This window comes from Cephus cinctus, unplaced genomic scaffold, assembly GCF_000341935.2.
Source record: "Cephus cinctus unplaced genomic scaffold, Ccin1 Ccin1_scaffold0265, whole genome shotgun sequence".
NCBI lineage: Eukaryota > Metazoa > Arthropoda > Insecta > Hymenoptera > Cephidae > Cephus > Cephus cinctus.
Genome location: NW_014332976.1, coordinates 423,779 through 437,759, shown reverse-complemented (window position 1 = coordinate 437,759; position 13,981 = coordinate 423,779). Strand labels below are relative to the sequence as shown.

General features: G+C 43.8%; 1 protein-coding gene across 3 annotated transcripts in view; it reads left to right on the top strand.

Moving 5' to 3' along the window:
- Nucleotides 1-13,981, top strand: part of LOC107265966 (mannosyl-oligosaccharide 1,2-alpha-mannosidase IA) — a 59,722-nt gene that overhangs the window by 35,078 nt on the left and 10,663 nt on the right. For all 3 annotated transcript variants that reach the window (XM_025083247.1, XM_015735961.2, XM_015735962.2), the window contains one exon: nucleotides 3,834-4,049. In XM_025083247.1, the coding sequence (XP_024939015.1) occupies nucleotides 3,834-4,049 (216 nt within the window). The remainder of the gene's footprint in view (nucleotides 1-3,833; nucleotides 4,050-13,981) is intronic.

Below are 13,981 nucleotides of genomic sequence, written 5' to 3'. Positions count from 1 at the left end.
ATGAGATCCACTAACTAGTGGATACTATAATTGGGCGCGTCCTGCCGTGAAGATGAGTTCTCGCCTGGGTGCTTCGGGGATTCCTAGGGAGGGTTGAGGAAGTTTAACTGAATGTACTTGTACATAATATTATACATAGGTACATCGCCCGTACGGCTTATATACGTTTACGTTTACGAAAGGAATCTAAACGTAATTTTTACGCTTAAACAGCAAGAAAAATTGCTTCGTTATAATGAGATGACCTCGCGAAGAACTAATCGTAAGGTATAACGAACAGTCTGGAGGTACTCCAATGTCGTTTACCCCATCTGCAATGTTTCTTGATCAAGGTATGCGAGCGTATTGAAAAATAGGTACGTAGACGCTTACTTTGATATATTGATTATATTCCTGCTGCACTGCACTGTAATGGGAATTATTAGTTGCTTGCCGATAGTTTATCGGATAATTGTATTCGCTAGCTTAATTTACAGCGATATTATATTTTGTAATATAAATTTATTATAATTTCATAAAATCCCTGTAATTACGAAATCGACAAAGTTTACCGTACAACGAGATTATTTCGCGGGAATGCATAAAAGTGAATGTTCCATGTGGAACGACGAAAATTCATAAAAACACGCGTACGTATATACAGCCGTGTACGCGGTTCACTGAAATTGGAAATAGAACGTGAGTAAAAAAAAAAAGTGATTTACAGCAGCAGTACGTCATGTTCGAAAAGTTGTGCGTTGAAAACCCTATCGGCTATGTGAATAATAAAGGTACGACAAATTGCAAAAGTGCATTTAATATATTTCGGGAAATAAAACTGCAAGAATTAAGTACGCCTACGCACAGCGTCCATGTACATTGTACATACATATAATATATCCAGTGTAAGTCTCTATTTTTCGTTTATTCATTATTCGTTTGCTTTCATGGCAATAATGGATATGTGACTTTTTCGCTAATACCCAGAAGCCTATGAAAACTCGAGTTTATTCAAGCGAAAAAAGCATATAAGGCCTTTTCGTGATTTTTTGAAAATTGCGAATAATGTAAACGAACATTTTCAATCCACAGTCAATTGCTACGAGGGTATTATCTATTTGCTATTAAAAGGATAGACGCTCGATGAATGCTGCAAAAAAATAATAATTGAATGATGCCACGCGTTCCTAGTCCCTACCTGTTTCTCTATACCTGGTCATTCCTTTCTACCGGCACGGCTAATGCTTTAATCCTAACATGGACGTTAACCAGATTACGGTCGACGTAGCCGCATGGTATTTGTCGTAGTTTCTTTGAACGAATTAGCCACAATTACAAGGATAATGTCGAAGGAATTGCCTTCGAGGGGACGCGACGCGTCTCGACGTCAAGGCAACAGCTGCTGACTCCTTGTCCTCTGACATTTTTTACTGATGAACTTGGCTGTCCCGATCGCCACTTGGCAGGCTTACCTGTAGCAATCGAAATTGGAAACTTCTCGGGAACAGTTCAAAGAACCTAAATTATCGTAGGTATATTCCCAAGCCTGGCTTTCACGTATACTATACACAATTCCCACGGTTAATATTGGAATCCATTTTCGTACAGTGGCTTCCTTGAGGAATAAAAATTATATTTGTCAGGTATAACAAATAATTTTTGGTTGCTGTGCCAGTAAAAATTTTATTAAAAGTGTCCTTCGTGAAAGCCGATATACTTTTCTTGGTTGTTACGTCATCAAACACGTAAGACAGTCTTTGAGTATCGATGGAAGGCTATAATCTTTGGAATTTTCTTGTGTTACACGGTTTCTCTATGCTTTATTATTGTGTCTGAAGAAAGAGCCGGGAACCTTCGAATTCACGACGTATTCAGCCGACTTACGTGTCACGGAAACACTTGTGCTATATTGCCCCTAAGTTATGCCACCGTAAAAATATGATGAAACGAGGGCTGCGGCATTATTGCTGGCGCGTAAATGGCTCGAAAAATCAGACGGTAAAGATAATAACGACGACAGGAGTAATAAGTTTTCCCGGAGAGAAACGTCCCATGTTCCTCTCAAGATGAATCTTCTTGGTGGTTTATGCTTTTTGCCATACGTCCGTGCTCTTGAAGTCGTAGCGAATTTCACGCGTTCTAAAGTCGACTCACGATCAGGATAATACCTCTTGTGAAAAGTCAACGAGGATACTCATCGTCAAGACCCTCGACGCCTTGGCAATTACAAGAATCCGAGAAGGGACTCAATAAACTCCCTGCTAGATTTCGCTGGAGGTTATCAGGAGGTATTTCGGGAAAAAAGAAAAAAAGAAAGAACCGACCCAATAAATTTTCAGTATACGATAAGAATTTCAAGAAAGCAAAATTACAAACTCTCTATCTCGGCAAGCCGACCTTTTCCCTCCCTGATAGCATTAAACGTGTATCCATCAGTCGCGACTCCCTCTGTTCTGTAATGTACAGCAAGCAATCATTTTCCTGAATACGTACAAAGTCCTACCCCGTGGAAAATTACCAGCAGCATTAAGAAACGATCCCCCTACCGATCCCAAGTACTTTCGACAAAGTGCCAGCAATCAAGTCGTTCGCCGATTACGAGGATTAGAGAGAAAGAAGAAGAAAAAATGAAAAAGGAAATACTCGTAGTAATTCGCCCTGTGGATTTGTTCGTTTTAAAAGACGCGGCTAAAGAAAATGACACTGGACACATCCTGCTGTGAAACTATTACGTGTGAAATGGGTATACCTGCTGTACACGTAAGTACGTATACCTTAGCGTATACATACATTTCTTACCACATTCCAGTCTCTACTTGGAAAAGTTACTAGTCTGCCCTAGGACAATTATCACTAGAACGTGATGCACCCAGGGAACCATTGCCCTATACCAGAACCGTTTCTAGTACTTTAGAAAATGTCGTACAGGGTGCTGTACTATAGATGGACGTACGCTGTAGATAGGAGTCACGTGGGGACTGTGTTGGGAACGTACGCCTATCTATTCCCTGGAATTGTAGATAGGCTTATCAGTTATACAAGTGACGAGCCGATAAACTATTGAAAGACAGGTAATTCAGACGAATTTTACAACTTCGTAAACAATTGAAAAAGCGAGAACAGTAACCAATTTTACTGTTAAAGTGTTCTTCGAGAAGAAATAAAAATATCCCAAATGAAAGAGTACAATTCCAAGAAAGAAGCTCTATTTCGTTCTTCTGCTATAGTCTGCTCGTTATTCTTCTTCATCTTTCTTCTTTTCTTTTTTTTTTCTAATTTTTTTTCGCGATCCTCTTATTTCTCTCTCTCGACGCGTTCTTCTATTCTTAAACACCCTTTCCCTACCTCCCTTTGCTATACCATCGAAAGACCCGACACCAGCGAGTTCCTTTGTCGTGCATCGGCACTGAAGCAATTATACCAGTTTTCTTACCTCGTAGCCTCCTAACCCCTCCCTTTCTTAAGCGAATCTTTACCATCCCTCCTTTCTTTCTTGCTTCCTTCTTCATGCCGTTTTTTTTCTTTATGTAAAGCAGGACCCCGTCTAGCTCTCAACGCTGATAAAATATCAGCCACTCTGGTATTTGCCTGAAACACAAGTAGTTCTTCAGGATCGAAGATAAATTCTTTGTCGTTATAATTTTAATGAATTTAATTATACCATTCGTGTCCGCTGTCAGTAAAATTACAACTGGACTAAAAAAAAATAACGAATAACGACGACTATATTAATATTAGATTTATTATACTCCAAGGTTATGTCTGTTTACATGTACGTACGATTGCTCAGAGGGATAATATACGAGAAATTGAAAATTGTAATTAATTCCAAAATACTTCTTGTTTTGTCACAGATGATGAAACATGGCTGGGACAATTATGTAAGATACGCCTGGGGCAAGAACGAACTGAGACCCATCTCCAAGAGAGGACACAGCGCCAGTATCTTCGGAGCATCCACCATGGGCGCCACCATAGTCGACGGTCTGGATACTCTTTACATAATGGGACTTCACAATGAGTTCAAGCAGGGACGTGATTGGATTGCTGAAAATCTGAATTTCGATATTGTGAGTAGTTACCCAAAATATAATTAATAGATATTTCCTAGAGCTGAAAATACCAAGCAATTAATTTCGTTGAGTCGTTCCTCCTGTTAACAGTTGGACACAAGTTTCATCATTATCAAAGACTCTTATCAGCGCACTTCATAGTAGAAATATAATTTCTAAGGAATATAGCGAATTTTAAAAGCTAATACGAAAGCCGTGCATGACCTCATACGTCACTCAGAAGGATCGACGTGAGCCGAAAGCAATTTCAGGTTACCGTTCAAGAACAAATTTTCCAACATCTTGGAGCTCCTTGTCAGTCGATAATCTCGATGGAAGGAAGATTCGTAAACAGTCATGAGAAAAACTTGAAAGATGGAAAGACATCTTATTCCAGCAAGATCAGTGTTTGCTCGGGAAAACGAGTAACGCATGTCCCCGTATTTTTCTTGGCTCCCTTTTGATTTTCCCGCGACACGGTCTACCGATGACGCACTCCTGTCATTCGAAAAAAAAATTAGGGACAGAAACTAGAAGTCTCTATCTTGCTATGCTTCCTATGGCATGAGAATGTAGCGCTACTTATACGAGAGACAAGACGTAGCCTACGGCATAGCAGGGTCTAATAAAAATTTTAGATGATCCCCCGTCAAGCATCTGTATCTAATACCCCGTGATCCAATTTAGTAGACACTCGTGGCTGATAATAATTCAAATTCGAAGCCGTTCGTAGCTTTATTAATCGTGACTGTAGCGTGCGAATTTATCTTATTATATCTGGTTTACAAGTAGGTAATTTCTGTACAACACGCATCAATAGTGCATAACGGTATCATGTAGAACTGCAGTATAGAGGATGGGTGTGATTTTCATCATCGTTATATGGATACGGAGAGAGAAGCATGGAGTCTTTTCTGTTTCGGGATAAAGGAATGGAAGGTTCTGGGGCGCGATAATTTGGCGTGTAAAGCGTAGCAAAGTGACGCTGAAGGCGGGCAAAACGAAGAAGAACAAAAGACGAAAGAGGCAAAGGGATTGGCTAAATGCGTGTCGCCGTGGAAGCAGCCGGAGGCTAGGAACCCCTTCGAGGGATCGAAGGACAGCTCGTCCTGACTCTCACGCGGCTTCAGGATTATCCCGCAGGAACTTGGCAGAGGATCGAAGGACCTCCAGGCAAATATGTCGAGTACCCTTGGACGACACTATCTAGATGTTGTTTACTGAGAAGACAAACTCGACCAAAAAGCATCAGAGACCAGAAGGAACAAATCTAACGTTGTTCTGGCATCGTATTTACCATGATAACTGTGATATATACCCAGGCAACCACACTCGAGGCGAGTTCATTACCAAAATAAAAAAGCAAAAATTGGACAATTCCAGGATTGCGTAAATCGGGACAATTAAGCATACATGGAAATCTCCTATATCATATGTAATTTTTATTCAGATCTATATGAATGCTCTGAAACTCATTCGTCTACGAGAGGCTGTGGAAACCTATTTTCCATGGATACGGTATTACGTTGAGGTACGTCAAAGGTATAGATCGAGGTTGATTATATATATATATATCGTGCACTTTGGTCAATTCACTGGGCTACGTTCGCGGCTATCCCGTAACGCTACGTAGGTATCTTTCCGTGTAAATAGTTACGTTTATTCGATACTCACGGTAAAGAAGTTTGTAAAGCCAGATAGAGAGGAAATAACGTATTCCCGGATGAATTCATGAACGTAATGGCCCTAATCGATACCTGTATAGACGCAAGCTCTTTCTTTCAAAGGTAAAGATCGACCAATTGGCAACTTGACGAAGAGTAACCTTCACGAGTGATGCATCTCTTTGCTTCGCTTTGAAGAAATTTTTATTCGTCTATTCGCATGGACGTGCTGTACAAGTCGTAAACATTGTGGGGTATACCAGGTGGTACCTTTGTTAATTAACTTAACATCTGTAACTTAACTATGTAAATCAATGTCTTAAGGAGAACGGCAGTCCGCTATTTCTCCCAGTGTGTATGTAATAAACTTCGGCAACTCGGGTGAGACTGCGCGCCACAGTTTCGTAAGTACCGGGACGAAACTTAGCTCGGTTTATCAGAAGTTGGTAACAGTGCCTACTCCTGGCATTGAGGAGGATTCCTAAGTGGATAAGTTCACATATTAGCTCTTGGTAAGACGGTGGCGGCTTGTCTCTACCAAATAGTCGCACTCGGATTCTTAATCGTCCTACCTGTACAGATACGCCGAAATAAGAAAGAATTACGGGCAAAGTAATTCTTTTATCTCGAAAAAAATAATAATAATACGACCGTAAAACAGATTCATGTTTTATCATGGGTACGATTTTTTTTTCTTACGTATCTCTTCTTCCTTCGTTTGCTACATCGCTCCTGGCGTGGGAGCCGCACCCCTGCAGCCACTCGAAAATGGGCGACTCTTCAAGGCACGGACCTCTTGGGAAAAAAGAGAGGGGTAAAAAATGAAAATAAAGGGGAAAAAAGAAGCAGGCCCGTCCTCGATTTCGAAGGGCGATAAATTCCGGAACAAACTCCATAAACGAGCTGGTAAAAGTAAAAGGAAAACCGTGGCCGGCTGGCGCACGTTGCATTATACCGAGAACGATGCAGGAGCCAGAAGTCAGAACTGCGCTTCTACATGTATACCATAGAAATGTTGGTCATGATATACATTGGGACACAGTGGCAACACCCCTACCCCAGGACACCACTTGAATATTTGCTCCCTGCGCATGGCGCTACTCTGCATACTTCATACACGCATTGTTCAAGAGCACGGCCACGAACCATGGCTGGCGCATTTTTAATCATGCGTCTCCTCCTATACCCAGATTCCGGCTACTATCCGCTTTTCGCCTCTTTATATGCACCACGCTTGGGAAGAAATGTCATCCTATAATAACGTCACGCCAGAGTAAATTGACTTTTTGAATACGTAAAAGCCAGATTCAGATCTTTGTAGTACCAAATGATTTTTGTTTCTTCGAAAAAAAAAAAAAAATAAAAGTTCACATGCACGATAAGTGCACGTGTACTGTATTTGCACGCAGCTTGATGATCTTGATACGATAGTCTCATCAGCGCGACATTCCACTTCCTCCGACGATCCATCCTCTTCGAGGTACTTCCGTCGACAGAAAATACCTCCTCCAGGAAGAAGAAGAACGGAGGGTATATAAGTGGCGATTTGGAAGGCGAGATCCAGGATGCGCCAGCAATCAGTTATGCCACTCGGTGCCTCGCCTAACAGTCCACGCTGCAATAGCTTAGTACGAAGCGGCGCATATATCACAAGGCTGATCTCCATACGATGCACACGCGGTGCGTCCGACGCGTATAGGTACCCACTACGACGGAGCGACTTCACTGACAAGCTGAAAACACGCGAAGCCGCGCGCCAGCATCTAGCGGTGGCATCTTACCCACACGCCATTCATCTGCAAACAGGGCTGTAGGCATTTGTAAGGCATCAGCCAAGGGAAGTCAACGATCCGAAGGTGCGGTCCAGACAAGACGATCGAGCTTCGTATGCTGATCTCTGTCGAAGGGAAGAATCAGAAGAGATAAAAAAAACGTAAACGTAAAAAACTGTACACTGTTCTCAGCTTCACTTCAGAGATGCATCGTTTTACAATCTTCACGGCGAGTTCGATCGGCTCCAAAATATTACAAGACCGGATGCGTTATGACGATGATCGTAGACACGGTACTGTTCGACGAGGAGATGCTCAGAGGGGAAAAGGCAAAGGTCCTTGAATCAGAAATTGAAAGTGTCAAGAAAGGATCCCTATTGGAGAGTATCGATTGATCATCCCCCTGGACCATTCTTTTCTCGAAGTGTCTCTCAGCTATTCTTTAGCTTGAGACACTCGTTTCTACGCTTTCTTTCAATTTTTATAGGTACTTTAATTAGGTGCTCCCCCGTAGTATCCGCTCTTTGACACGATTCGGTACGTTTCTCATTGTACGAGACCCATCCACTTGGAGATCCTTGGTCGACGACAGGCACGGTCTGTTAACTGGCCGCCGCCTGGCTTTGCAGGGTATAGTCTCTTTATAATCCGTTCTCGCGCCGTTGACACCCGTGTCTTACCTCGGTCTCTTTCCAAGTCCGAGCTTACTGACAGGCGTCCTAATTGTGTAATTCTCACAGAGGACCACGTCTTAGACGATACCCGCGACATCTCGGAGCGTCAATCGTCAATACCGAACATTATGGTTTCTGCTACTTGTTTCGTTCGACTTCATACACACACAAAATTATTGTTACATGACAATACTGGACCGTGTACGCAGATGCTATACCTATATCAGTCTTCTCTGTATCTCCGTCGTCCTACCTATCTCTTATTCGTGGCTTCCTCTTTGCTTCTATCTTCAATGGGGTTCGAAGAAGCCCCTTATACTGACTCGCGCGAATCGTGATTTACCACGGGAAGATACCGTTCCGACATCATGCTACCGCGGAGCTTATCTAAAGTGTAAGTGTAATGTCTCTATTGCCGTTCTCTCTCCTCTGGCCTGTAGCATTATCGCAGGAAGGGCGGCCTGACTGTAATCTACGCTACGTGGTAGTTTAGCAACGAGTGCGCGACGTCTGAGCGAACAAATGCAAACGTGCCGGTCATTACTCGGTTCCCTCGAAGCCACACGCGAAGCCGTTCAATCGGAACAGGAGTCGGAGCCATCGCTCCGTGCAGGCTCGTACCTTAAAAATTTTCTAGCGCAATATCGAGCAGCTTCAAAAGAAGTCGAAATCCCGTGCTTATAGCCGGAACGAAATAACGAGGAAGGAACGCTTGTTTTTCCCATTTCAAAAGTTCTTCCTAGCAACCTAAGACTTGCCGCGCACACGTTCAATTGCCACTGTAGAGAATCGTAATGGGCCGCGCTTCGCGTAATAACAGGGAAACAACCTGAAACTCCAGTCGAAGTTCGGCGGTAATAACTTTCGAGCTGGGATCTCTACTCCGAGATCTTTTCTCTCGTACCAGCCTCTCCGGACGACGTGTACACACTCCGTCCGTGCATGCGCTTGTGAAATACGCACGCAGCCGTTGCGTAATGAATGTGCGGTGCAGCTGGGGTACTTCATTGTGGGATCAGTGCTGGGCTGAAGCATGGGCTGCTGTGAAATCCGGGGTTACCAGTGGCATCCCTTACTCGAGCGAACCGATCTAAATTCTCTTTAGAATTATCAACCCCTTCGAATTCGCTGGGCCGGAAGTCTTAGTTGAAATTTGGTAAACACGAGAGTCGTGGGTTGCGTTACGCAAGCGCGTTCCTTTGCGTTTCTACGAAACACTTCGAGTGGAAATGCCTTGTCGAAGGAATTTTTATAATCGTGTGTAGGTAAGCTGCTGGCGATACACGCGCATCGGTTGCACCAGACGAGATTATGCAGCCTGGCAATAACGTGTTCCTTCGACGAAATAAGATTTTCCTCTTCGTGCTCGTACGGAACGACGTCTATATACCCTATGGAGAAGTCAGTCCATTTAGAGCTATATTAAGAAAGCCGTAGAGAGAGAGAGAGAGAGACCATAGTTTATTATACTAGGGCAGGTTGCCCTGGAAGTATAAAACACAGAACAATGTTCAAGAAAATTAATAATAATAATAAGCCAATAAAATAATACATATTTACAAAGATATAATTAATAGTAATAGTAATAATAGCGCTAACATGAGTAAGCTACGCTAGCTATATATATATTTGTAGTTTAAACGCTAAGATGCCAAGCATGCAGCGCATTTTTGAATAGTGGCACGGCGGTTATCTCACGGATGCTGCCAGGTACGGAGTTCCAAAACATAATCCCAGATATGATAACTGACTTTCGGTAAGTCGAGGTGCGACAGCGGGGAACGACAAGGTCGAGGGGATGTGATCTTGTCGCAGGCGCATCTCTGGAGGAACAAAGGGTTAATTTGTCGGAGATGAAGAATGGTAAGCCATTGTGGACCGCCCCGTGTACCAGGATCCCTAAGAAATACTGTCGCCGCTGCGCAACACTCAACCATTTCAAAGCACGAAGACTAGGCGTGATGTGATCATATTTACGAAGACCCAAAATAAAGCGAACACCGGCATTTAAGACTCGTTGTAGTCTGATGTTGTCTTGCACAGTGATGTCAAGTATCGCTACAGAGCAGTAGGCGATGAGCGGTAGAATCAGAGAGGAAACGAGTTTCTGCTTTATTGCTTTAGGTAGAGAGTGTCCATTTACCTTTAGTTGGTACAGTGTCTTGTATGCCCTATTGCAGATGCTGGTAATCTGCTCTTGCCAGTCAAGTGACGGGGATACAAAAATACCCAAGCTCTTTACCAAGTTCGTGAACGGGATCGCTCAGCCGTCAGGAATCAGACTATCAATATTACCAAACTCGAGGGCGTTGATGTACCTAGAAGAGCCGAGAATCATCGCCTTAGTTTTAGACGCATCTAATCGCAGTTCGTTCCGAAGGGCCCATTCGCAGATGCGGTCAATATCCTCGTTAACTTTCGCAACGCAGTCGTTAATTGCTGTTGGTACGCAATGAGCGTATATTTCTAGGTCATCCGCGTATTTAACGAAGGACCAATTCCGTATGCTTTCGTCGACATCTCTAATATAAAGGGAGAAGAGTGTAGGGCCCAGGACTGATCCCTGGGGGACTCCCGAGGGAACAGCTGACAGCTTGTCCTCCACGGAATCGCAGGTTAGTAGGGGAGACCAGTCGAGATTCGCTAGATATGTTTGAAACTCAGGCGCTTCAAGTCCCCGCCAGGACGTCTTACTGAAAACAGTTGATACGGATGGTCGTGTTCGCTCAAATCTATATTTGACATATATCAAGTGATGGGCTGACAAAAAATCCAGCGGAAATTGACCCCAGGCTAATGTTTTCCCATCAGGGTCAGTTACGCATAAATCTAACCATGTGGAAGAGGTCGCAGTATGATGGGTCGCACTATATGGTACCAAGAACAAGGTGTAGGTCTTGAAAAAGTCTACGGATGTAAGTACTATCAAAGTTAACGGTAGATAGATTGGCATTCCAGTCGCCCATGATGATTTTGGATACGTAGTCTTGGCAAATGGTCGAGAATGTATGTTCAAGATCATTGGAAAAGGCTATTTTAGGCGGTCTGTAAATGACACCAACTAGGAGTCTAGCAGAGTTGATTCTTGAGACTTCTATGAATAGGTATTCAGGGCGTGGAGAGTGAGTCGGCGCGGTAGACGATAATAAAATTTTGGCGTAGATAGTAGTAGAGGTTAGAAAATGCCACCTCCGAAGAAAAGCTTCCAAAACCCGTAGCCATGCGACGGGAGACCAACCGTGTTAGCTCCAAAAAAAGTGCCAGAGCCACGGGGGAAACCGAGAAACTGCAACAGACGCCCAAAGGACAGGGAGCGGCAGAAAGATCACAGAAAGTAGAGAGCAGATGACAGGTATACGTAGGAGTACTTACTCAAGAGAGAGAGAGAGAGAGAGAGAGAGAGAGAGAGAGAGAGAGAGAGAGAGAGAGCAGAGAGAGAGGGTAGGAGCCGCGAGAATTCTGGGATATTGCAGTTTAACGTATATATCCCAGAAGCCAGTGGAATGTTTGCCTCCTTTTCCGTTTGCACTGCGCTATTATATTGCGCGCTCGTTATTGCCTTCTCGTGTAATTTTACCCCGTGAAACCCTACCGTAATTTCTTCTACTTTCACCTAAGGGATATTCTCCAACGTGGATTACCACTGCAATACCTTGCGCCGCGATTCGTTACGAATTTTAAGCTTGACTCTGTTCCGATAATTGTTTTACCGCGTTTGGTCAGTCCACGTCTTTCATCGTTATCCGTACGTAGTACCTGCTACTGTAATTCAATATCAAATAGGCCTTCCTATTGGACAGTGAGAAAAACAGTTGCATGTATGTTAACTTCATGTAGCTGTTAAGAAGTCCGATAGGAAGTCTCGCGAAGTCTGACAGCGCGTATCCGAAGGCAGTCTCGGGACCAGATTAGAAAAGCAGGTGGTAGCCAGAGGAAGTCGAAACGTCAACGTTCACCTGAGCTAGTGGAAAATAGCGTGCCGACGATATCCGCTTTGCTAAGACCTGACACGTGGTATTTCAGAAAGCTTCTCCACGGCACACAGCTATAAGTAAGGTTAGATGGAACCGAATATCTAGAATATTACACTTCTTTACCGTTAAAACCCCACCCTGCTACTATGTGCATCCGGTCTTTACTGCGGAACTGAATTTTCTGCTGTGTATATATACCTTGTGGATATACACTGTCGTTACATATTGCGTGCCGCCCACGGAACGTTTCTATGTAGCCACGCAGGCGTGCATATCAATGAATGCGCTGAATTATTACGTTTCCATTAAAAGTTACAGACGTAATGAGAAACCGCACGGGGATTGGCAACGGACTGCTGGTAAACTCTCCTCTGATACCCCGTTAACCCTCTGTTAGTCGCACTTATTTTCACCACCTGATCTCGTCACGTTAATGCGAATTTGGCTTAGTACGAATTTCCACCAGTGCGACAACGAATGGTTAATATGATTTGATATATGTACTCAGGGGGAACACGCCTTAATACCTTTAGTCTTTGATAGAGTAATAATTAAAATTCGTAATCGTCATTTTTTTACAGTATCGAAATAATTTCAAGACAGTACTATTGGCTGAAAGTTAAATGATGCCTCCGCGTGACACATTGGTCCTCAGCGATGGCTGTAGATTATTTAGCTCAGCCTTTTCACAACGGGGAGGATTTTGTACTCTCGTGAGGATTAACGCTTATGCCCTTCTCCTGTTTCTCCTTTTCCTCTCATTTTTCCTGCCTTTCTTTTTATAACGAGTCACAATTCCCCTTTACACTCGGTTCCCATTTCTCTCTGTCGCTCTCCGGGCTACGCACAGCCCCTACTACGGTCACGTCGCCCTGCCAGAAATTCATACTCGCGTGAAACCCGTGAGAATAAAATTTTATTTTCATGCAGGCCGTATTCCGTATGATTTTCATTCTTCTCGGATTCGCGCTCGAAGCGCGCTTATAAATTTGGTTTTACATTAACCGTTGGGAGTCGCACGTTCTCTTCGGGGCTGTAGAAGGGACGCCGTGAACTTAGACAAAGTTTAAAGACGCTGATACCATACCTCCGGAGGCTGCTGGGAAAATCTAGTTTCGCTAAGATGAGTGATCTGAGTAGACAGGTATACGTCTATCTACCTACAGGTAAGATGCAACAAGCTCCCGCATCGTCATCAGACTTATAAAGCACTGCAGGTACCAGAAACGAGGGTGCCGCCTGTGCATCTTAAGTTAACAGCCTCGTAAAGCAAGGATCGGTGTGCTAATACATAACAAACTCGCTTCACTCGGTAGAGTCTATTGAGCCGTCGGCAGACGGGCCTCTTGCCATCTCGCAGGTGCAACGAGAAAATAAACTTGTAAAGCAGCTGCAGTTTATGACGCGTCCGCTCGGAACTGCTCTTGTATAAATAATTGTAATAAGGGTCAGAGCGACCCGCTAAGTTTCATATCATCCTCGATAATGCACGTGGTCTTTTTCGCGGTGCAATATCAACATAATATCTCAAGATAGCTCCAACGATCCGAGCATTCTTCTCGCGTTCCGGCGCCATGGAAATTTCATAATCATCCATTACCGCAGCACTCGGTGGCGTTACGTTCGGCGGCACGGACGTCTGCATTCTGAGACGGAAATAATTGATGGGAACCTCACGAAGGTACCGCTGGGAAGTGTGTGCAACTTCCGTTGGTGCCGCTGCTGGCTGCTTCCGGTGGTCGATCCAAACGAGTCTCCCACCTTATCTTAATCTGTGAGGATGTGTCTGAATTCAGTACTCCCTCAGCTCTAATAACCTTGCCCTCTCTCTCTCTCTCTCTCTCTCTCTCTCTCTCTCTCTCTCTC